The sequence below is a fragment of the Perca fluviatilis genome, chromosome 1, assembly GCF_010015445.1.
Source record: "Perca fluviatilis chromosome 1, GENO_Pfluv_1.0, whole genome shotgun sequence".
Classification (NCBI taxonomy): domain Eukaryota; kingdom Metazoa; phylum Chordata; class Actinopteri; order Perciformes; family Percidae; genus Perca; species Perca fluviatilis.
The window spans coordinates 18,246,909-18,272,489 of record NC_053112.1 but is presented as its reverse complement, the minus strand read 5'-3'; the positions used below and the strand labels follow the sequence as shown (position 1 = coordinate 18,272,489).

Genomic DNA, 25,581 nt, shown 5'->3' with positions numbered 1-25,581 from the left:
AGGGTCTTAGACTCAAAGTTAGCCAATTGAATTGTTACACTACATGTTTGAAGGTGGTCATTGGAAGGTTTTGATAGTCTGTCTTGGCAAAATATAAGATGCAGCAGAACAAAGAAATCTTTAGCAAGCTTACCGGTACTTGCTCAGGGTTTTTCTGTGTTATCTTTCTTGCACATTAAAACTTATTTTTCACATCTGATTCCAACTATGTGTGGATTTTTCTAAGACCTTTTTTGAGATCTTTTCATACTTTGAATAGAACAGGAAGAGAATGGATGGATAGCATTCAGCAAGGTTTGGAAGTAGAAGGTGTCTCCCCCCAGACAAATATGATGCTGGAAGGACGTTGCTCAGCTGACCCCCCTTCTTACAACCAAAAAGAGTACAAATATAGGCTCATGGAACGTTAAAACAATGTACCAAGCTGGTAAAGCATCTCAAATAGCAGCATAAATGAATCAGTACAACCTCTCCCTAATAGAACTGTGAAACTAGGTGGACTCAATCAGGAAAAACTCAACTTTCTAGTGGTGAAACAATAATAGTGCGCGGGACATGACCAGGATAATGCCCCACAAACAGAAGGGGTGGGAATTATGCTCTCAAGAGAAGTAGCCAGGTCATTGATGGAGTAGGAGGCAGTAAATGCACGTATCATCACTGCAAGGTTCTATATCAAGATAAATAAACTCACCATCATCCAGTGCTATGCACCTACAAACGAAGCAGATCAGCAATCAAAAAACAACTTCTATAATGTACTACAGCAAGTCATCAAGAAACAGAGGAAGAAAGACATCATCATTCTGACAGGAGACTTCAATGCCAAGATAGGCCAAGACAACATGGGCAAAGAAAAAATAACGGGTAAGCACGGTCTAGGGGAAATGAACAATAACGGAGAACAATTCTCAGATTTCTGCGCATTCCATAATCTAGTTATAGGAGGTAGCGTATTTCCACATAAAAGAGTGCACAAAGCCACGTGGGTCTCCCCAGCCCACAAAACTGAAAACCAGATTGATCATATATGTATCAGTAAGACGTTCAGGAGGTCCCTCCTAGATGTCAGGGTGAAAAGAGGAGCTGATGTTTCCACAGACCACGACCTTCTAATGGGGACACTTCTCCAAGATCGGAACATCAGAGACAAATTCCAAATCACCCTCTCAAACCGGTTCCACCCCCTGAGCAGACTGAAAGAACACCAAACCTTGGACCATAATGGCAGAACATGAAGAGGGCATGATAAAGGCATGCGAGGACACATGCAGGAAGAAGAGAAGGCAACACAAGGAGTGGATCACAGGAGAAACTCTACAGAAAATACAAATGCGCAAACAGGCAAAAGACACTCTTAACTGTCAGGGTCCCACCGGCACTCACTCCTCCCCCGTCACTCACTCCCCTCATCCGCTCACAATCTCCTCAGTACTGATTGCACACACCTGCACTTCATTACACCACATCATCAGTTCACCACCTGCACCTCATTAGTCCACCACCTTATAAGCAGCACACACACACTCACTCCTTGTCTGGTCTCATTTGTAGCATGACTCACAGACTCGCTCTCGCCAAACTACCTGTTATCCTACGAAGTACTTACCTGTTGAAGATCTGCCTGTTTGTTCCTGCCTCTGTGTTCCTCCAGTTGGATTTTGCAATAAAAGTCAAACTTCACTCACCTTCAGTCTGACTCCTGGTCTATCTGTGACAGAAGACCAGACCAGCATGCAAAACCCAACGGAACCCGTGGAGAATCCAGGTCGAGATCCATTCACCAAGCTGGTGCAGGTGGTGCGTCAGTCACTCCTTCCTTCTCCGCCTGTAAATCCACCCACCGTTCCCGAACAGATTCTCCTCTCAGCACAGCGGCATCTACTTCCGCAAACACCCACTGCTTCGGCTGCTGCCGCTGCCGCGGCGACTCCCATTGCCAGACCAGCGACATTCTCTGGAGAAGCGGAGGATTGCAGCGGCTTCCTGCTCCAAGTGTCGCTGTATTTCCAGAGGCAAGCTCATCTATTAAACAACGATACGACACGAGGGGCCTTCGTGATCTCTCTGTTGTCGGGCAGAGCTCTCCAGTGGGCCCAGTCGCTGTGGAATTCGAAATCCCATGTGGTGACATCATTGTCGAACTTTATTCAACACTTCAAGGAAGTTTTCGGGCAGGTGGTGGCAGATCTCACCGTTCATGACCAACTCTATCGGCTTCGCCAAGGACAATCTTCAGTGAGTACCTATGCTCTTCAGTTTCGCACTCTGGCGGCAGCTAGTGGATGGAATGAGATTGCTCTTATCACCGCCTTCAGACATGGACTCAACCCTGATATCCGCCAGCTAGTGGTGGTATATGATGACACGATGGGACTAGAAAGCCTGATTCAAAAGACTGTTTCTTGTCTCCCAACGTTTGTCTGCCTGTGAAGATTCTGCCACTGCTGTTTCTCCTTCACCCCTGGTACCGACTGCCGTTTCTCCAGCCACCGAGCCCATGCAGATTGACTCCAACCGTCTGTCACCTACCGAGCATCAGCGCCGTAGACGACTCAGGCTCTGTTTATACTGTGGAGACAGAAAACACTTCATCAGAGACTGCCCCGTTCGACCCCAGCGCCCTGCGGTGAGTTCCATTCAACTCCCACCAAGGATAGAAACTCTGATTCATACTCCAGTAGTAAGTGTTGACTGCGCGTATCTGTGTTACAGCGCAAGCCCTCATTGACTCTGGCTCAGCGGGGAACTTCATCTCCACTCCACTCCTACAAACGTTAGGGGTCAGAAGACGTTCACACCATTCAAGGAAAACCGCTGGGCAAGGGACGGATTCGCCACTTCTCCACCACTCTGACGCTCCGTATAGGCAGCCTACACTCCGAAGAAATCACGTTTATTGTACTGGAGGACTCCACTGCTGAGCTCATCTTGGGAAGGCCATGGTTAGTGCAACATCAACCCACCATCGACTGGACAACCAGTGAGATCCTTCAATGGGGTGAGGGCTGTTTTCATTCATGTGTCACACCACTGCAGAGGATTCCCCAGTCCAGCCCTGTCAGAAAACCCTGGTTTCCCGTTTCACCTCCATCGAAAGTCCCGAGGTCCAACACCAAGTGGAACTGCCCATTGACTACGAGGATTACGAGGATGTGTTCAGTAAACAGCTGGCTACTAAGCTACCTCCTCATCGGCCTTGGAACTGCGCCATCGACCTACAACCTGGAGCCATTCCTCCTAGGGGCCGGGTCTATCCCCTCTCCATTCCAGAACAAAGAGCCATGGAGAAGTATGTGAAGGAAGCACTTCAGCAGCAGTTCATTCGCCCGTCTACCTCTCCTGCCGCTTCCAGCTTCTTCTTTGTGGCCAAGAAGGATGGGGGCTTAAGACCGTGCATAGACTACAGATCCCTCAACTCACAAACAGTGAAGTTCAGATATCCCCTTCCTCTAGTCCCTGCCGCACTGGAGCAGCTGCGTGGAGCCCGCATCTTCACCAAACTGGACCTACGCAGTGCATACAATCTGGTCCGCATTCATAAAGGAGACAAATGGAAGACGGATTTGTCACAACCTCTGGACACTATGAATACCAGGTCATGCCCTTCGGACTGGCCAACGCTCCAGCTGTCTTCCAGGGGTTCATGAATGAAGTTCTCCGGGAGTTCCTCAACAACTTCGTTGTGGTCTACATAGATGACATTCTCGTGTATTCTTCCTCCCTCTCTGAACATCAACGACATGTCCGTCTGGTTCTGGAGAAACTCAGAGCATACGAACTGTACCTGAAACTGGAGAAATGTGAGTTCCACACCCCCTCGGTGCAGTTCCTGGGCTATATCATCGACCAACAAGGTGTCCAGATGGATCAGAGGAAGGTGGACACCATTCGACACTGGCCTCATCCCTCTACTGTAAAGGACCTCCAGCGGTTTCTCGGTTTCGCCAACTTCTATAGGAGATTCATCAACAACTACAGTCTCATCAGCGCTCCTCTAACCTCGGCCCTCAAGGGGCAGCCCAGAACCCTGTCCCTGTCTCCAGATGCCCTCTCCGCCTTTGCACGCCTTAAGGACGCCTTTTCTACTGCCCCCATCCTGGCTCATCCCAACCCAGAACTACCTTTTGTTGTCGAGGTCGACGCATCCTCCACCGGTGTTGGTACGGTGCTTTCTCAACGCCAGGGGACACCTCCCAGACTCCATCCATGTGCCTTCTTTTCCAAGAAACTTTCCCCGGCAGAGCAGAACTACGATATCGGAAATCGGGAGCTGCTGGCCATAAAACTGACTCTAGAGGAATGGAGGCATTGGTTGGAGGGAGCCGATCACCAGTTTGAAGTCATAACTGATCATTGCAACCTGGAATACATCAGAGAAGCAAAACGGTTGAAATCCCGCCAAGCTCGTTGGGCCCTTTTCTTCACTCGCTTCGACTTCCACATTACCTACCGACTGGGCAGTAAGAACGGCAAGGCGGATGCTCTCTCTCGTCTTCACCAGTCCGCATCAGAGGAGCTCCAACCTGAACCCATCCTCCCTCCAACCATGTTCGTCAGCCCAATCATCTGGGACATCGATGAGCAGATCACTCAGGCGAACCTTCTCCATCCCGCTCCGCCAGGTGGCCCGGAAGGAGTAACCTTCGTCCCTCGTCAGTTTCGGACCACCCTGCTAGACTCTGCTCACACTGCTCTGGGTTCAGGACATCCAGGTAGCAGGCGTACCCTCTCGCTCCTCAGCCAACGATACTGGTGGCCGTCTATCTCCCAGGATGTTTCTCGGTATGTCTCAGACTGCTCAGTTTGTGCCATAATCAACACTCCCAGACGGCTACCAGCAGGCAAACTCATGCCGCTCTTCCCTCCTCCCCGGCCGATCCCGGCATCGATTTCATGACCAACCTTCCCCGATCCAACGGCCACACCTGTATCCTTGTTGTGGTGGACAGATTCTCCAAGGGGTGTAAGTTGATTCCCCTACCCGGACTCCCTACTGCTCTCGTGACCGCAGAGGCTCTTTTTGGCCATGTGTTTCGGAACTTCGGCATTCCTGAGGACATTGTATCGGACAGAGGATCGCAATTCATCTCCAGAGTTTGGCAAGCTTTCTTCAAGCTCCTCGGGGTTACAGTCAGCCTGTCTTCAGGATATCATCCCCAGACTAATGGACAAGCTGAATGGAAGATCCAGGAAATCTGACGGTATCTACGGACATACTGCCACCAGAACCAGGACAGCTGGAGTCGTTTCCTCCCCTGGGCAGAATACGCCCAAAACTCCCTTCGTCAGACCACTACAGGACTCACCCCGTTCCAGTGCATCCTGGGATACCAACCACCTCTCTTTCCCTGGTCGGGTGAGCCCTCAGAGGTGCCTGCCGTTAACTACTGGTTCCAGAACAGTGAAAAGGTGTGGGATTCGGCCCACGTACATCTCCAACCGGCAGTACGCCAGCATAAGACACAAGCAGACCGACGTCGGTCCGAAACCCCTCAATACCAACCTGGCCAAAAGGTGTGGCTTTCCACTCGGGACCTTTGCCTCCGCCTACCTTGCCGTAAGCTGAGTCCACAATACATCGGACCCTTCACTGTACAGAGGCAGCTGAACGACGTTACCTACAGGCTACACCTTCCACCTCATTACAGAATCTCACCATCATTTCATGTCTCTCTTTTGAAGCCCTTCACTGACTCTGTCTGTCCTCCTTCCACAGACCCTGACACCGAGGTGCCTCCTCCTCCCGTTCCCGTTGACGAGGAGGCGATCTATCGAGTCCGCACCATCATGGACTAACGGCGGCGAGGTCCTCGCCTCGAGTATTTGGTCGACTGGGAGGACTACGGTCCTGAGGAGAGGTCGTGGGTTCCACGGTGCGACATCTTGGACCCCGCTCTCCTCGTCCAGTTCCATGTTGACCATCCTGATCGCCCCGCACCCAGGGGTCGGGGCAGACCTCGTCGCCATGTTCGCCCCTCTTCTTGGTCGTCGGGAGCCTCCTTGGGAGGGGGGGGGGTACTGTCAGGGTCCCACCGGCACTCACTCCTCCCCCGTCACTCACTCCCCTCATCCGCTCACAATCTCCTCAGTACTGATTGCACACACCTGCACTTCATTACACCACATCATCAGTTCACCACCTGCACCTCATTAGTCCACCACCTTATAAGCAGCACACACACACACTCCTCCGTCTGGTCTCGTTTGTAGCATGACTCACAGACTTCGTCTCGCCAAACTACCTGTTATCCTACGAAGTACTTACCTGTTGAAGATCTGCCTGTTTGTTCCTGCGTCCGTGTTTCAGGAGCTCCCTTAGTCTGGGACTTAAGCCTCACTTACATTAAGGAACTGTAAAGCATAAAGAATTAACAAAAACAGACAAACTTATTATAAAGAACATACAAGAAAGATAAAAAAAATTTAACAAAAAGAAAGAAGCAGCAGCTCAACACAACATGAAGGAGCTTTATGATACCATATGGAAATTAGCTGGTAAACGCAAAAGCCCAGATAGGCCAATACTAGACAGAGATGGAAAAACACTCACAAAGCAAGAAAACCAGATGAAGAGGTGGGCCGAGCCCCTGGTGATACTTCAAGCAAAGTTTCATGTTGTGTCGAGCCTTCTTAGTGTTTGAAAAATAGAAATTTTGAGGCTAGCATAAAAGTGCCCCTACCACGCCCATTCAAAAGGCCATTTGACCGAAAAACGAGAATACGGTAAATATTAAAAGTGGCTCTTCCGTCATGAATATGCTTTTAAACGAAAGTTTGACTCGGGTACATTCACAAAAAGACCCAAGGTTGCATTTTGGCGAGAGTTACGCTTTAAGAGACATACTGAACAAACCCATACCAACTGAACTAGATGAAAGATTGTAACAACATCAGGAGCATCATGCTTACATCTGTGCCAGGGAAGATTTTAAGCAGAATTGTTCTGGAAAGACTCTCAAAAGATCTGGATAAACAACTCAGAGAGCAACAAACAGGCTTCCGTCAAGATAGATTGTGTGCATCGATCACTGTGCCACCCTCCGCATCATCATAGAACAGACCCTGGAGTGGAATACATCTCTCAACCTCACATTAATCGACTTCCATAAAGCATTTGACAGACTAGACAGAGAGACTTTACGGAGACTCATGGCACATTATGGCATCCCGAAGAAGTTCATAACCATCATCCAGCAGCTGTATCTACAATCATCCTGTAGAGTGATACACAATGGAAACCTCACAGACAGCTTTACAATAGAGACAGGAGTCCGACAGGGCTGCTTACTGTGCCCTTTTCTTTTCCCTTTGGCAGTTGACTGGATTATGAAGGCAACCACATCTGAACAAAACCTGGGCATTCAATGGACAATGTGGTCCCACCTAGAAGATCTAGACTTCGCCGATGATATAGTCCTCCTGTCACACACCGAAACACAAATGCTGACCAAACTCACAACACTTGCCAGAATTGCAGCTACCACAGGACTTCACATCAATAAAACAAAAGCCAAAGTGATGACCATAAACCACAAAATAGATGCCATTAAACTGGATGGAGAAGCACTAGAAGAGGTGGACATATATACATACCTGGGAAGCGTTGTCAGAAAAGATGGAGGTAGTGACAGAGACATACAAGCAAGAGTAGGGAAGGCAAGAACATCCTTTATAATACTGAGGCCAATATGGAACGCAAAATACATCTCCACAAATACGAAACTCTGCATCTTCAACTCCAATGTTAAATCAGTTTTATTATATGGGGAAGAAACTTGGAGAACTACAAAAGCATCATCAAATAAGCTCCAATCATTCATTAACAGATGCTTACGACACATCCTGGAAATTTACTGGCCTAAATTTCCAAATGGGGGTGGCAGTAGCTCAGTCCGTAGGGAGTTGGGTTGGGAACTGGAGGGTCGCTGTTTCAAGTCCCAGTATGGACCAAAAGTAGCTGGAGAGATCCCACTTCACCTCCTGGGCACTGCCAGGTGCCCATGAGCAAGGCACCATACCCCCCCAACCGCTCAGGGTGCTGGTCCAGCCCCGGCAGCCCACTCACTCTGAAGTCTCTACATTTGTGCATGAACAGGTCCTGAGCATGTGTGTGTGTATTTCAGGCCTGTGTGTAGTGATTTCTAACAAACATGTGAATTGTAATTTTCACTCTGTGGATCAATAAACAGTATAAATTATTATGAAATTATCATTTAACACAATTACAAATAAAGAGCTGTGGCAAACCACAAAACAAGAACAAATTGAAACCCAAATCAAACGCAGGAAACGGGGCAGGATCGGGCACACCTTAAGAAAACCACCCTCCAACACGACCAGACAGGCCTTTACCTGGAACCCACAAGGTAAAAGAAAGCTAGGAAGACCAAGGAACAGCTGGAAAAGGTCTGTTGAGGCAGAACTAAAGACAGCAGCAACATTGTGGAAGGAAGCAGAGAAGATCTCCCAACACCGAACCAGCTGGAGGAAGTTCATGAATGACCTATGCTCCCAAAAGAGCAAAAGGGTTTAAGTCAACTAAGTCTATAAATCTGGCCTTGGGTAGCGGACCTATATTTTATTTCAACACAGTAAGGTACAAAGAGAAGGACACATCCCCATCTCCATCAATAGGACTGCAGTGGAGAAAGTCAGCAGTTTCAGGTTCCTCAGGGTTATCATCAGTGAGGAACTGACCTGGACTCACGACACCAACACCATCACTAAGACTGCTAGACAGTGATTATTCCTCCTCCACAGGCTGAGGAGGTTCAACATGGACTCCAGGATACTCTGCAACTTCTACCAGTGCAACATTGAGAATATGCTGACTGGTTGCATCACTGCCTGTCATGGAAGTTGCACTGCAATCAACAGTAAGTCTCTACAAATGGTGCTGAAAACTGCTAAGCATATCACCATGGCGCGGTTGCTATCCATGGGGGGACACCTACACCCAGCGGTGCAGGAAGAAAGCCAAAAGGATTATCGAAGACGCAAACTACCGCAGCCACAAACCAGGCTCAGGGAAAGCTTCATCTCTTAGGCCATACGACTGTTGAGCTCTGACCACATCACATTACCGTCACGTCACTTTATCTTTCAAGTGTCACGTTATCTTTATATACTTACTGTTATCTTTATATACTTAAGAACTGTTTACACCTTACACCTCTGTCTGTCTGTCTGTCTATATATATATCTATTCTGAATGTCCCTTGATTTCTTTTTGTCCCATTATTTTTTCTCATTGTAATGCTCTTATCAACATGATACAACGATACTTTTAAAATGGTGCCTGAACCGAAAGATTTATTTATATACACTACCGGTCAAAAGTTTTAGAACACCCCAATTCTTTTAGTTTCTTATTGAAATTTTAGCAGTTCAAGTCCAATGAATAGCTTGAAATGGTACAAAGGTAAGTGGTGAACTGCCTGAGGTTAAAAAAAAAAGTACATTTCAGTATTTTACAAAAAGGCCTTTTTCAGGGAACAAGAAATGGGTTTACAACATAAAGCTGTTCTGCAGCAATGGAGGTTGATCAAGCTTTGAAAGTTGGTGCTACCAATTCCCACAGGTGTTCCAACTTGTCTGGATTACTTACAACCTCCTCTTAGTAGAGGAGTAGTGTGTTGCCATAAAAATGGCGGGAAAAAGGCAATTAAAGGGGTGATAGAATGATTATATAGCGTATTTCACAGTGTTCCTTAAGGTCTCCTAATGGGGTATTTAACATTGGTTGGGCTGAAAATGGCCTGGTTGATATTTTATTGGCCCTTATGCATCCCTGTGTTTTGGCCCTATTTGTAACAAGAGCTTTTCTTCCAAATATGGTATGCTCATGAATATTTAGATGAGCTGCGCACTGATTGGTTGAGCGAATCTCCATACACACACATTAGAGACGCGACAATCTCATATTCCAGACACTGCGCAATGTTTCATTACCAAATTCACTTCTGAGACTTTTTTATACGAGAAATCAACTATATAAAGCTCAAATATGGGCCTTTTTATGAAAATCTATGGCTAATTGCAAATCTGGTAAGACGTGTCTGACTTTAGGAGCTCCACACAGTCTGACGAGAAAGCGGCAGCCTGCTGGGCTCCATACCCAGGGCGAAGTTACCCTTTGTGGATTACTGCACTACCGGGGCTCCGCTAACTATAATATATTTACAGTTTGAATTTCGTCATGACACTTATATCACAGCTACCCCAAGGTCTTACAAAGCTAACAAAAACTAACAGTCCAATTTGAATTTAAGGCATTTTTAGGAACGTGAGGGGTCTTGTTAGGAGGAGCTGATAGCTAGCTATGTGTCCCATTAAATACAATGGAAAAATATTGCGGCTAGCTAGCTACACTTTCGGCATAACTATAGTATTTTACAGTTAGAATTTCGTCACGCCACTTATATAACATCTACCCCAAGTCTTATGAAGCTAACAATGGTGTCAGATTTCAATTTAATGAATTTTTGTGAACACTAGGGGTTTCGTTAGCTGCGACTGTCTCTTCAATCCTATGTGTACAGATTGTGGCTAGTTAGCTTCATTTTCGGCGTAATTAGAGTATATTTACAGTTTGAATTTCATCACGCCACTTATGTAACATCTACATAAAGCTAACAATGGTGTCCGATTTCAATTTAATTAATTTTTGTGAACACTAGGGGTTTCATTAGCTGCGACTGTCCCTTCAATCCTACAGTACAGGCCAAAATTTTGGACACACCTTCTCATTCAAATGCGTTTCCTTTTATTTTCATGACTATTTACATTGTAGATTCTCACTGAAGGCATCAAAACTATGAACGAACACATATGTAATTATATACTTAACAAAAAAGTGTTAAATAACTGAAAACATGTCTTATATTTTAGATTCTTCAAAGTAGCCACCCTTTGCTTTTTTATTAATAAGGGAAAAGAATTCCACTAATTAACCCTGACAAGGCACACCTGTGAAGTGAAAACCATTTCAGGTGACTACCTCATAAAGCTCATTGAGAGAACACCAAGGGTTTGCAGAGTTATCAATGCGGTGAGTGGGCCCAAAGATTGCGAGGCATTTCGTTTTAGAAAAGAGAACCACAACAACTCACAATACGTTTGTTAATTGGGAATACCGTGTCCCGCGGGAGTCTCGAAAAATGTTCACTACCTAACCCTAATGCACCCAGCAGTAAGAGACAAACGGCACTGCTCTGCAGCGCTGCATTCACACAACATCAGCGCAGAAGAACAGAGGAGCTGCTCTCGCTCGCTTGGGCCACCGCTGCAGCTGTGCACAAACACACACACAGACACACACACAGAGTCTGATAACTTTAGACAACATAGGGAACGAAACGCGTGCGGGACGGGATTCAGGAGTCTTTCTCTCAGGATTTAGCAGAACAGGATTTTTTTTTTTGGGGGGGGGGCAGTCATGTGATCGGGATGTGACGGGAGTATTTTCGTAGGCTCGGGATGGGATGGGAGCGAGAATTGATTCCCATATCACCCTCTACTTTCCAGAGAAATACAGTCACACTTTACAACGTTTAGCTGTCAGCATTTAAACCGTGTTTACTCCAGCTGCTAGCTAACGGTAGGCTAACATTACTGCTGCTAAGTGTAGTATTTGTCGGTACACGATCCGTGCTGCCTGCACGATCCGTTCTGCGCATGTGCAAGATGTTAAGCGCATGCGCAGATGAAAATCCTGTTTTACGAGGATTTATGCGATTTACGACGTTGCACTAGCGGTAAGCCAAATTAGCTGTTAGCTATATAAACTAAAGTTAGCTTCCCAGTGGAGGCTAACAGCAAGCCGCTACAACTACGACCGGAAGCATGGAACAAATCGTGCAGTGTCTGCATCCTCGGTAAAACCATGTGTAAAGCAGGATTACACTGCACGATCTGTTCCACGCTTCTGGTCGCTGGTTTAAACGTTAGTTTAGCTAGCTAGCTAACAGCTAATTCAGCTAACTGCTAGCTGAGACAGCATGTCATAATTTTAAAAGAACCTCAAAATAAAACCTGAAAATAACCTTTAAAATATATAACAGCTGTAATGTCAGTTCTACTTTACTTGTGCTCATTCATTTAAAATACAATCAATCAATACTTGTCTTTATTGTTATTACTGTAAAGTCTTAATTTAGCTGTTGCCTGCTTTTCCCAGTGTTTAGCTTGAGTAAACGTTATTTTAGACTCAATCAAGCTGTCAGCTAGATAGCAGTTAGCCAAATTAGTTGTTAGTTTTGTTAAACTAACGTTTAGCTTCCCGGCGGAGGCTAGCATGGAACAGATCATGCTGTGTAATCCTGTTTTACACATGGTTTTACCGAGGATACTGCACACTGCACAGTTTGTTCCACGCTTCCAGCCGTAGTTGTAGCGGCCTGCCGTTAGCTTCCACCGGGAGCTTCCACTGGGAAGCTAACGTTAGTTTATATAGCTAATAGTTGGGGAGCCAAAGTCTCAGAAGCTCAATAAAATGCGTTGAACCTGAAATGGTCTGCCATACTTTTTATTTGTGTTTTTTCTGTTAACTTTGACCGTAAGAACCAATAATTGGAGGGTCTGCTCTGCCAGAAATATCGCGAAAAAAAACTGTGGCCATTTTAGTGTACATGCACCCTTCATTTTTTATCAGAAAAATGATTATTTTTTCCTCAAATCCTCAGTGGGTTGGGTAGGCTGTCAATAAATGCATTCCAGATACACATGTGCTGACAATATCCACTGAAAAAATAACTCTGAAAACTTGATTTTTGCTCAATTTTATGCAAAACAATTAAGCGTTATCTCACTTTTTTCCAATATTTTCATCTTTACTTCATTGGAAAGCAACTATTCTCTCAAGTTATGACATCCGTCAATATGCCATTCTTTTCACCAAACAGAATACTCATTCCACAGAAAGAAAATATAAAAATCCAACTAAAATCAATGGATCTGTGATGATTTCACTACTAGTTGGCGATCAACAGGCTCAGAGCTTCAACAGAATTTTAGACTACTCTCAAAATTCTGAAAAACATACTAGATATTTAACATCATGGCACACTTACACACACTCACACACACACACAATCTTAGTAATTTGAATGAGTTTTGAACAACCAACCAACGGTTACCAATGGACTTCGAAGCTGCTCATCATTGTCTGTGGTAAGTGACAGTGACTTTAGTGAATACCGGTAGGTCAGCGTTTTGCGAAAAGAATGTTAATATGGATATTGTAATGGTAATTAACTGAAAGGATCACGGCAGTCTTCAAACAAGTATATTTCTGATGCTTCCTCATCCCAAATGTATCCCTGTACCAGCAGCATTCATTCTCTACTAGCTTAGTTAGCTAGCTTTAGCTGTTTTAGCTAATTTTGGTGGTTTCTGTAGTGCCCATATTATGAAAAAACATCTGCAAATCATTTTGGGGTGTTATTTTGTGTCTCTGGTGCTTCCACACGCATACAAACTTTGAAAAAATAAACATCCATGCTGTTTTGAGGGAGATACGGGTTTCTGAATGTGTCTTGCCTTCAGTCTCCGGGTGAGCTGGTCAAAATCTGCAGGGTCACTTACCACAGACAATGATGAGCAGTCCGTTGGTAACCGTTGGTTGGTTGTTCCAATCAAATTACTAAGATTGTGTGTGTGTGTAAGTGTGCCATGATGTTAAATATCCAATATCCATATCATAGTGTCAAAGTTAACAGAAAAAACACAAATAAAAAGTATGGCAGACCATGTCAGCAGGGCTCTCAAGTGTCACGCATTGAGCGTGACAGTCACTCGTTTCGGTCTTTTGTCACGCACTCCCGCCACACGTTGTATTTCTCACGCGGAAAAACTATTTATAATAAATTGAATATGCCACAGTGCCCCAAATTTCTCTGGCCGCACCGCTCTCACTATGGAACCGGCAGGAATCTAGCGCATCTCCCCTGGAGTTCTTAGTCGAGCCGGCCACTTATCAGCCAATCAAAAAAAGAAAGGGGCTACACAATAGCCAATCAGAAAATAGCATTGTATCTGGGTAAGATTTAATGCAACAACCAATGAAAGAAAAGCATAGCGCAGCGTACAGCCACTTCCCTAAACGTTCGCTCATTCAGAGACCAGAGACCCAAGCGGGGCTCTGTGTCTGTCAGATGGTCTGAGATCTACCCTATCAGCAGAGCAATCACGTAATACACAGCAGACTATGGTGCAGGTAGATTATTTTCTGAAATATATTGACTATTATAACTTTATTTTTCTCAAAATATCACGACTGCTCCAAAACTCAGATAACACAGATATATTTTGAATGTGCACAAAGTTTTGGACATGAGCAGAACGTGAATAATTGTCATATGCACATTTAAGGAGGTTACTTCCTCAACAAAAGATGCAAAAGAAAAGGGAAGAGTAAATGATGCCTAGGTTAACATGTGTGCTGACTCAGATATCATCAGAAAAGCTGATCTACAGGATAATAAATAGATGAAAGCAATTCAGAATGCCTGAGAGCCTTACTGCCATATATTCCATTATGTTTTATATTTGGATTATAATCTATGTTTACCTTTATATCATAGGCGGAGTTTGACATTCGAGCCAGGGGGGGCAAAAAAAAAAAAACTCATTGTAGCAACTGAGACCTGGGGAACACAGCACGATCACATATGGACAAAACAAACATGCTAAATAAACATATGTTTATTTTTTTAAGCAGATTTGAATTTACATTGTAACAATTTAAAACCTCGAGCTCAATTTAGTTAAAAGAAGAAGTCCATAACACATATAATTCTTGAGCGACAGATGCAAAAAATCCACAACAATCTCTGTCCCCACAGGGCAGGTACAGACACAGCCGCTCTGCTGCTGCGCAGGCTGCACGCTTCTCTGTTCACAACGCTGTCTGTTCTGCTTAACGTGAAAAAGCTTAACGTGGTTTAATGTACCTCAACAACGATCACCAAATTTATCATGGCCATATCTTGAAATGAACACTTATGCCTGTCAAAAGAACTTGACAGGCTATGGTGAGGAAAAAGCTTGTACCTAAACAATGATTACCAAATTTCGCTCATATTGCTCCTCATAACCACTGAAAACTGTCAAAAAATCTAACCAGAAATGTGGTGATGATTGATCGTTGTTTAAGTATATTAAACCACGTTAAGCTTTTTCATGTTAGGACTTATAAAGCCCATGAGAACCCGTGGAGTCAACCAACAGCTGCTCCGCTGCCCTGCTGAAAATGTGAAGCAGAAACGCTAAATGTCAGATAACGTCCATAATAATTGGACTTTGGGTTCTATTTTTGACACTTTTCCGTGGTTATGAGGAGCAATATTAGAGAGAAATTTGGTAATCATTGGTCATTGTTTACGTACATTAAACCTGACCTGCGAAGAAAAAAAAACGTTATGCGTCATTGTACCCAGCACTTCTGGAAATGTACCTCGAATGCTTCTCTGTCCCCAGCACATTTCAAAACCAAACTGACGCCCGTGGGAACGGCTGTGTTGGAGCACAATAGACAGACGGTGGCAGAATGCCCCGACACTTAAATTCAACTAACATGTAGGCTAACAGTGAACAATCAGTATTGGACCTCCAGTCTGTTGAGATGCCTCTCCAAACGCAGAAACCAAGCGCAGTCGCACCATAAAACCAGGGTGCGAACTACGGGGGAGCTAGGGGGAGCTCGGCTCCCCTTAATAAGACATGGGCTCCCCTGAAAACGTGATTTGTGGAAATTTTGGGGGGTCTCTAAAAATATTGACAATGTGTCATTTTGACGTGCAATTTCAGTTTTGTGTAATGTGATCATCGTGAATTATAATGTGTAAAACTGCAAAAATATAATTCATGCGTGATGGTGATTTAAACCCAATTCACTTCAATAAAGAAAACTATACATGTTATTCTTGTTATGAGCATCAAGGCGTGGCGGCGCTGCGGTGCAAATCCAACTCATGTTTAGTACATTCTCAAAAGATTCGTAGAAAAAATATAACCGATTAAAGGCCATTAATCGGTGCGCAAAGTCCTTGAAATCCATTCTGCAGTAAGCATCATATAGCCATGGCAAAAGGAAAACAAGGCAGTTTAATTAATTTTGGTTTTACTAAGAAACTGTGTAGCGATGACGTTAATAGCACAACTAATTCACCTGCTGCAAGCCCTGTTAGCACACCTCCCACCGGGGTGACAACGCAAGAAGAAGCTGAAGAAATAATGTCCTCTCTGGCTGAAGATGATCCTAACCCCTCTCGCTCCTCTCTCCCGTTAAATTGGAACAGCCAGCAGTGGAGAGCCTGGAAGAGCCCATATACATGGCTGTTTGTTAAGGATGGAAGCTTGGGGTGCGTCGCTATGGTCTAATTGAACGGAGGAATTCTGGTATTCTTCTTATTGTTTATATATTTGTGGGTGGCTGTTTGCCCTATCTATTCCTGTCGATAAAGTATGATAGGGTAAATCCTGTATAGTGCATACACTTGTAGCTGTTATGTATCTTTGGAAGTCATTGTAAGTTGCAAGCGCACGAATATTAATGAAACACCCCTATTCCTGCGACTCGTCCAGCCCGCCACCAATCAATTTTTTTTTTTGTTAGAGGGGGGGAGATGTCACTCTTGCCTGTCTTCAAAACTTGAGAGCCCTGTGTCAGGTTCAACCCATTTTTGAGACTTTGGCTCCCCGACTATAACAGCTAATGTCGTAAATCCTCATAAAACATTTTCATCTGCGCATGTGCGGGAATGTTTCAGTTCCCTCTAACGTCTGTTGTTAGAGGCAGGCATTTAAATGGCACCTAAATAAGGCACCGAAATCCACGTTGCTATTCGGTCCGGTAGATAACGGTCGTTAAGGCACCGGTGCCTAAGCACCGGGTCTCAGACCCCATTTGAAATGGCGATTTTCACCAAAAATCGAGTAGTTTGCAGATATGTACTACTTTTTGGCCGGCTCACAAGCCCAAACAAGTGTGTGCAGCGTGCCTGTTGTTTTGTTTCCGGTCTAGCTAGATCTGGTGTGGTGTTGTAGTTTTTCTAACGTTACAAGTTGTTGCAATCAAGGGGGTAAACTTCGCTTCAGAACTCGAACCTCCTATGGTGCCATTTTGATGCTACAAAGCGATCCCCTCCCGTTAGCATTCCATTGACTGCCATTCATGTCGACGTCACTTGACGGCGAATAACTTTACATCTGAAGCGTTTAAAGACTCTATTTGTCCGTTGTTTATTTCTAAAGAAACACGACAATGTATAAAAGGTTCCATTACCTTGTACCTCACGTTATGGCTCTGTAGCAGATGTTTTTGTAAAAATAGGCTAACGATTGTGTCACATAGAAGAGGAATTACCGTATAGTACAGGAGAAGCTTGTAGGCAGTTTCAACTTACATGAGCTGTTTAGGTTTAATTACTAATGTTAACTAGCATTTTAATTAGCAATAATTAGCCTGTGCCCATGTTATCTCCTTACATATACCTACGCTCTCCGTCTCTGAATGATTGAGATTTCTCTTGGCACAGCTACCAGAACACTTACAACTTTCAGACACGTTGCTCACGTCACATTTACGTTGTCTCTCTCAGTTGGAGGCTGCGCAGTAATGCTAGCGCTCACCGGAAAAATGCTTCTAATAGCCTTCACTGGTCTCCATCCAGATCAACGGGATCTGTTGGTCCATTCTTATATACTGTCTATGGTTGCAACAGTATGTGAAAAAAGCTACAAAGTTTGCTAGGCCAAAAGGAAAGTTAATCTTGCGCTAAAAAAACTTTATGCCATTAAAATGGGTTTGAGTTAACGCTGTTAATAACATATATATGAATATAACTTACAGCATGTAAGCATTGTCATTTTGAGCATATTAACATTAAGCCTAAAGTGCTGTTGTGCATAAGTACAGCCTCTAAGAGCCATTAGCATGGCTGTAGACTCTTTATCTTGTTTAATCTTCTCTTGGCCTTAAGTCCCCAACTTTATTGAGGTACAATAATACATTTCTGCAGTTTACAGACCATGCAGGATAAGCCCCACATGATGGATTAATGCTTTATCTCTATGAAGCACAATGTTAGTGTTGGGTTTAGGTGTTCGTTCAAGAATTTCAGATATAATATATTTATGTTTACAGACAACGGATAAGGTCAGTTTGACATCATCCTAATTACCTTCTGCACATGTGCATTCATCACTTGTACACAGCCGCAGCAGCTTTCCAGCTTTCCTCTCTGGATGGTAGAATTTCAAACAATTTGTTTCTGCAATGGGAAAGAAAGATTTCAGAATATGTACGTAAAAAGTATATAATAATTATAATAATGCCTGCATTTCCTGTGTTATCTACTCTTACATCTATTGGCAGCAATGTACATGGAGGCATCATTTCAAAGTGTGTCTAAGACTCACGGTCATAGTATTCATAGACAGACACAGCAGCTGGTTGTAAGACTCCCACTTTCAGCTTCTGATGGATCCTAAAAGTGATTTCCTCTGGTCGTGTGTGAGAAACCTGTGGACAAATGTGAGATAGAGATAAAGAAAGGAAGAACAAGGCAGAGAGAAAAAGTACAGAGGTAGGAACCAGTGATGTCTAACCTTATCCAGGTAGATGATGAGTGAGCCTCTTTCTGACAGGACTGTGTTCATCTCATATTTTGCAATAACGCGGGCTCGTCCTTTAGACAGCTACACACACACACACACACACACACACACACACACACACGTGCGCACGCGCCACACACACACACACACACACACGCACACACAGTCAAAACAACTTCCTAAACATTTAAACAGATTTTTATTTCTATGTGTATCTGTACAAGTTCTTACTAAGTCCAGGTCATTTGTGTTAACGGTGAAGCCAGATAGCAAGCCAATATCCAGGATTGACATGGTTGCATCACTGTCATTGTCCTTATACCTGCACACAGAATGAACAGAATAATTAAATAACAGAAAAGGGTAATGTAGGGGCTAGCTGGTTATAAATGTCCATGTTACTATAACTGTCATTATGATGTCTAGATTATACTTACATAACCTCTATTCTGAGCTTGTATATGTTCTCATCCTCATCCATTTTCTCTGCAGGAGGAAAATAATGTATTAAGTAGTTGAATATTTTGTTTATTTGTTTCTCATAAGGTAAGGTACTTTGCAGAAGAAAAAACAACAACAGAGAGGGTACCAAATTACCTGGGAGGAGCTGCACTGACAAGTTAAACTTCTGACAGTCACTGTCCTTTTCTGTAGGCAGAGCGTAATACAGCGACACCATCTGTCAGACAGATAAAAGTGCTGTATATGTGATGAACTGATAGACATCTACATTAAATATAATAATTGTATATAATAATATATAAATTATATCTAAAATAAGGTTTTGGTCTTTTCAGAGATTCAAAAAAGACACAATGATGGAGAAATAAAATGCTACTTTTCAGGTTGATTCTTTTATTTTAGGGAACTTATAGAAACATTTTCTACGTCTCTGTCACATAATGTTAGCTTAGTATTTATGCATACAAACTCTGTAAACTGTAAACATACACTCTGTTTTACATTTGTCTTTACAGCATACCTGCCAAGATTTAGGTTGGGGGGGATAAAAATGGGAACTATTCAGTTCTACTGTACTTAAATTTGGTGGTGTATTTAAATGTTCCGTCCTGCCCTGCTGTTTTGACAACAGCTAAGCTAACAGCTATGTTAGGTTAGCTGGCCAGAATCCTTTCTGTTTCACAAAATGAGACATTGAGAAATACTAAATTACTGTAAAATACTGTAGGTCACCTGTCACAAAAGATGATAAAACTCAGAACAATGACAAATTGTACTTACTGTTACCGTTGCTTCTCCTGTGCCCGTGGCAATTACTTTTACATTCTGGTTTATACCGTTGATCTGGTGGATTTAAATACACACACACACACACAAGCAGAAAAAAATCATACAGAAAACATCAGGCATAATGATATTAATGAGCCACTATGCATTTGTTTGTGTGTCTTCTCACTTTAGATGTTCTGGTGTCGCCGATGTTGTCCTGGTTGAAGTTGTACTTGTCAGGCTTTGACTTGTCCGGCAACAATATGTCCACATTAAGATCATTTTTCCCAGATTGATCTTTAGCATTAGTCCAGTACTCTGCTAAAGCCTGGTACACCATTATAGTAGCCTAGAGAGAGAAAGAGTGAAAGGACGGGAACAAGTTAAGAAGAAATATAGGTTAGGAGCTAACATAAGCTGCAGGTATCAAGATGAAGAGAGGGGTCTGTGTTACCTGAGTTGAACCATAGCCTCCACCATCCTCCACCTCGGTTTTGAACCATTTCACAACAGGTTTGGCGTCTTGAAATGCCTTTATTAGCAGAAGCAAAGTCAATGGTTGAAATGGTCTATGGTTGACTTAACTTTGATAACTTTAGTACAACTAGATATAAGTCCTGATTATTTTATAGTTATACTTTAGATTTTAATCTGCCAGTTTCCAAGTCTACCATAGAGCTTCTAAATCATTTGTTTGTATGACACAATCAAACAGCAGAGACTTGAAACTTGCCTGATAAAAGCAAACAATGACAAACTAAATGTTTTTGCCACATTGATGTCATTATTGTGAATGACATCAATGTGATTATGCAGAGCAGGATGTTCAAATCAGTCCCTTGTTTTTATAAATATGTCATGATATATATAAAACATTTATTTTTCTAGGAAGTCACATTAAGATTAAAACCTCTTTTGCAAGTAAGACATGGCCATGACAAGGTCACATAGCAGTATCTAACAACAATAAATTACAACAGCAACAATAGGTTCCACAAAAATTATTTCAAGTTTAAGTTTAAAATCATTTAAAGAGATAAGTGTCTCAAGTTTGAGCTTGGCCTGCAGACCGTTCCAGGAACAAGGACCGTAGTAGAACAGGCTTATTTTAGCAGACTCTGTACTGATAAGAGGTACTTTGAACTGGAGACATCTACAAGTCAACTCAATACTAAGTCACTGCAAAAGGGGAAGAAAAATAGATGCCTTCTATATATCTATACATAATCATAAGATTAGTAACTGGAAAAATATGGTTACTTAAAAAGTGTAAAACTGAGGCAGTTAGATTGAGAGACACTTTCACCGACTTTTGTTTGCAAACCCCCTACCCTTTCAGTGAGGTAGCATGGATGAGGACTCAGTTGTATGTTTTCTGTCAGAGTCCTGAGTAGACATACTCAAGTGGGACATACTCACCTTGGCCTTGACCAGAGCGAGAAGAGCGTAAGCTGTGGCCTCCCGTGCGTAAACGTATCCCTTAGGTGTCGGCCAGTGGGACAAGTCTGAGGAAGACATACACAAAAATCTTTATATGACTTACCTGAAATAAGATTCTTACACTAATAATTCCCCAATTCCTCATCTTAAAATATTGAATTGTATAGAGATAAAATACAAAATAAAAGCACCGACATAATTACTGGGAAATCTTGCCGAAGATGACTACAGCAAGGACAAGCATTAGGAGATGGTTGGAGGCAACAGCAAGAAAAATCTGCTGTGTCCACTTTTTAGAAGCAGGAGAGCCACGGGAAAAGCCAGGCCGAATAGAGGTAAACTGTTTTTAGTTAAAGATAGTTGGATTCAATGCATCTAGCTAAAATCCCATATTGTGTCTGCTCTTTTCAGTATTGAGAATTACTACTGCTAATCATTGTTATTACCCATGCTACATTCAGATATCAATATTTGAGAGATTACAATCTGAAATATATTATTTGTTATTGAAAGATTCTTACCAATATGTACTAAGCAGGAACTATGGCTGAAAAATAACATTATCAGTTCTGGTGGAGAATCTATGAAAATGAGAATTCTTTTCTAAAACAGCTCAAACACATTTTTGATATGTCGGGCTCTAATAATCCTATTATAGTTATTATTCATGGATGTGTAGTATTTTTTAATCTATTTATCACACCATATATTCTGTTTCTGAATTTTAGTTTAAGAATTTTGCTGTGTGACGACACCTGGGGAAGCAAACTTGTAGAGGATCTGCTTGTTCAATTTGTTTTCATTGGCCAAGGCACATGACGTCATGGCAACAGCATATGAGTTGGTGAGGCTGGGAAGACAGCTTTCCAGATAATTCACTGCTTTGTTTATACTGCCTGGCAGACTCTGGACAGAAGGAAAAAACAAGGTCAGATAACAGTAGTGAATCTATTTCAAATATATATCTACTTCTGTTCAGGAATGCCGTATAAATTTAACCATCGACAATAGCTGAGACTGGATTGAAAGGCAGCAAGATATTTTAGTGCATCGCTTCGACATGTCAACAATCAAACTGACAAAAATGAGGCCTCATTAAGCACCTCTCATGCCAGAGAGGTGTCTGTAGTGTGAAAATGGGATGTCTTTGTTAATCTGCTAACGATTGTTATTAGTGGGAATGCTGTTCTACAGCATTCCAACTATTGTTATCCTGTTCTTTATTTTTATTATTCCGTACGTTTTTGGCTCTGTGTAACTTCTGCATACTTTCACCTATTTAAACCATTCAACTTTTCAAATGTTCAGCTCTTTCAGCTAATGATGGGACTTCTTCAACTTTTTTTCTACTGTTTATACTTTTTAAAATTTTAAGCTTTTAACATATTAACATTAAAGTCAATGAGAGCAGGCTTCAACTCCTTAAAATCTTCTTCCGCTCCCAAAAGTTTCAGCTCCTTCATACTTTCAACTACAGACGCCAAAAAAACTTTAAAATGTTCACAAAATATTCAGCTATCTGGCTTGTGCTTTTCAGTTTGATATCTTTTACAGTTTCTGTGAAAAAGCTGTTTAGGTTTAGTGATCTTTTCAGGATTTTTCTGCGTTTCTAATGAGTGTGTATGGGGCAGCTCAGAGTGATGACATCATCATTCTAGAGTGTGAAGCTTCGAAAAAATTATCTTAGTTCCTATAAATTGCTCTCACGCCCACAATATCTACTTGTCATACACAGTTTATACATCAAAACGTAGGTATTTTTGTCTAGTTTCAGACAATTTGCTCAGTTGAGCCATATGTCTTATACTTTGGGCTCAGCAAGCTTCCAAATGATGAGAGTTCTAAATTTTCCTCCATCTGCAGCAATGGTAAACGTCCTGCATAGTTCCCAGCGAAACTCTGAATGAACCACTTTTTTTAAATCGCTGATATGCCCACATTTCTAAGTTTATCAACATAAATTTTATACCGATACGTTCACAAAGGCCTTGTGGTGCTCAGGATGACATCATTTGACTGAATTTTAGTCAAAGTTGTTCTCGTTCTCAATGTTACTATCTTTCCTCTCTTTTTTCTCTCCTCTTTCCTCTCTCTCTCCTTCTCTCTTTATTCTCTTTCTCTCCTCTCTCTTCCCTCATCTCCTCTCTTCTCTCATGCTCTTCTTTCTCTATTTCACTCCTTCTCTCTTTCCTCTATTTCTTCTTGTTCAGCCCCATTCTTTTCACCTAATATATTTCACATCTCATCTCAGCTAAATTGATGCTTTTTTGTTCTATGCAGTGTATATGTCTGATAAAGTATATTCTTCTTTCAACCTTTTCAGGTAATTCATTTCAACTTTCATATTTGACAGTATTACAGTTCAGCTTCCAGCTTTTCTAACAATGTATTTTAGCTCTTCACTTATTTAGGTAATGCAGTTTAGCTTCCATCTCTGACAATTTTCCAGATTTTTCAGCAGTGCGGTGCAATGCATTTGGGCTTTAAGATTTTTCATACAATTTGTTTCATATTTCTGCATATGTGAATCATTGTCAGTTAGAACATACACTCAGATCTCACAATGTTGTACATATTTTGTCATTTTTCAAATTTTCTTTTATGTTTTTCACAAATTTCCACCGATTTAAGCTATTCATCTAGTTTAGCTTTAGCAATTCAGCTATTCAGCATTCCCTCACATTTTCTGCAGGAACTGCATTTTCTAGTTAGCAAATTTGTCTCCAATTTGAATGTGTCAATTGATTCATAAGAATCGTTTTAGCAAAATTGACCATTCACTAAACCCCTCGCTCTGGGGAGCTGGGAACCTTTTGATCCAGCATGGCAATGTGGTAGGAGTGTATGGAGGATATATTTATTAATAATTCAAATTGAAAGCCCAAAGAGAAAACAAAGCTAGATGAAATTAAAAATATTATTATTTTACTATGCTACTAGGAAAAATCATGCCATAATTGAATGTAAAAAAGAAAAAGGAAACTGAAAAAGCAAAGTTGAAACGTAAAATGATTTATCTTTTGAATTTTCCATTTGGCTTTTCCATTTGGATTTTCAATTTGGATTTAACATTTGGCTTTTCCACTGACAGATGTCAAAATTGGAGGCGTGGCCCAAAGGCTGGTGGGAGGGTCTGAAACGAAAGTGGTGCAGAGGCACCTTATACTTTTTCATTCATTTGATTTCCGATTTTGAAATGATATCCAAATTTGAAAAATGGGTCATATTGATGACAATGTTTTCAAACTGGTTCAAATGGAAAACAAGCCATATTCCAATGGAAAATCCAAATGGAAAAGCCAAATGGAAAATTCAAAAGATAAATAATTTTACATTTCAACTTTGCTTTTTCAGTTTCCTTTATCTTTTTTAAAATCAATTATGGCATGATTCCTAGGTCCGTGTACTTTTTCGTTCATTCGATTTTCATTTCATAAACAGACTTAAAAAACAAAAAACGAATGGTTATTTGATTTTCGTTTTAAAATACAACAATTGATATTGAAATACAAGGCATTTTTTTCCTTTTCATGGTCAAAAGGGGATGGGAGAAATTAAAAATATGCTGTGATTTTCATTTTCTATTTCATATAACAAAAATAAAATCACTCGGAAATAGAAATGAAAAAAGGTTTGTTTTTTCATATTCAGAGACCAGATGTTGTCATTTCCAAGGCAACAGCGCCAGCCTAGCCTACCCAGTGTTGCTTTCAGCCCAGGCTAAAACTACTTTGGAAACCTATACTCTTGATAATGCTTGGGGGGAATTTTATTTCATAATGTCACATGTATTTATTCCCCTCTCTCCCTGCCTCCCTCTGACTCTGTCTCTACCCGCCGCAGACAACTTCGCACCAATCGAACCACCTGAGGAAACAGACTTTCGGTACCGTTACGCCACCGTTAACAATACCAGCAAACTTTCTGTTGCTGATCTGGCAGAGTCACCGGCGGTTCGGGATCAGATCATGGGAATCAGACCTCCGGTGCTGGGTCTATTCTAATATTAGCTGCTGCTGCAGCTAGCTAGCAGCTAGCCACCAGCCCTGTAACCTCGGTCCCCGCGGTTTGCTTCCCGGGAAGACTGACTCGATCTGGTCCGTCTGCAGAGCTGCGTTACCCGCTCTAGCTGAGCTGGGAATCTGCCACGCTCGTGATTTATTCATATTTTATTTTATTTGCAGATAGTGATATGCTATGATGCACTTATATGCACTAGCTGCTTTTAGTCTGAGTCTGTGAGATAACCAAACTTCCTTTAAATATAACGTACATATAAATAGATGGAAT

The 25,581-nt window shown here is 42.3% G+C and overlaps 1 protein-coding gene across 4 annotated transcripts in view; it reads right to left on the bottom strand.

Moving 5' to 3' along the window:
* Positions 1-25,581, bottom strand: part of LOC120556976 (complement C3-like) — a 92,917-nt gene that overhangs the window by 17,331 nt on the left and 50,005 nt on the right. For all 4 annotated transcript variants that reach the window (XM_039798162.1, XM_039797312.1, XM_039798952.1 and 1 more), the window contains 11 exons: positions 22,047-22,197; positions 21,271-21,356; positions 20,306-20,383; positions 20,039-20,200; positions 19,864-19,926; positions 19,219-19,300; positions 19,059-19,107; positions 18,853-18,943; positions 18,613-18,702; positions 18,424-18,526; positions 18,186-18,275 (listed from right to left, as the gene is read on the bottom strand). In XM_039798162.1, coding sequence (XP_039654096.1) covers positions 18,186-18,275; positions 18,424-18,526; positions 18,613-18,702; positions 18,853-18,943; positions 19,059-19,107; positions 19,219-19,300; positions 19,864-19,926; positions 20,039-20,200; positions 20,306-20,383; positions 21,271-21,356; positions 22,047-22,197 — 1,045 coding nt within the window. The remainder of the gene's footprint in view (positions 1-18,185; positions 18,276-18,423; positions 18,527-18,612; positions 18,703-18,852; positions 18,944-19,058; positions 19,108-19,218; positions 19,301-19,863; positions 19,927-20,038; positions 20,201-20,305; positions 20,384-21,270; positions 21,357-22,046; positions 22,198-25,581) is intronic.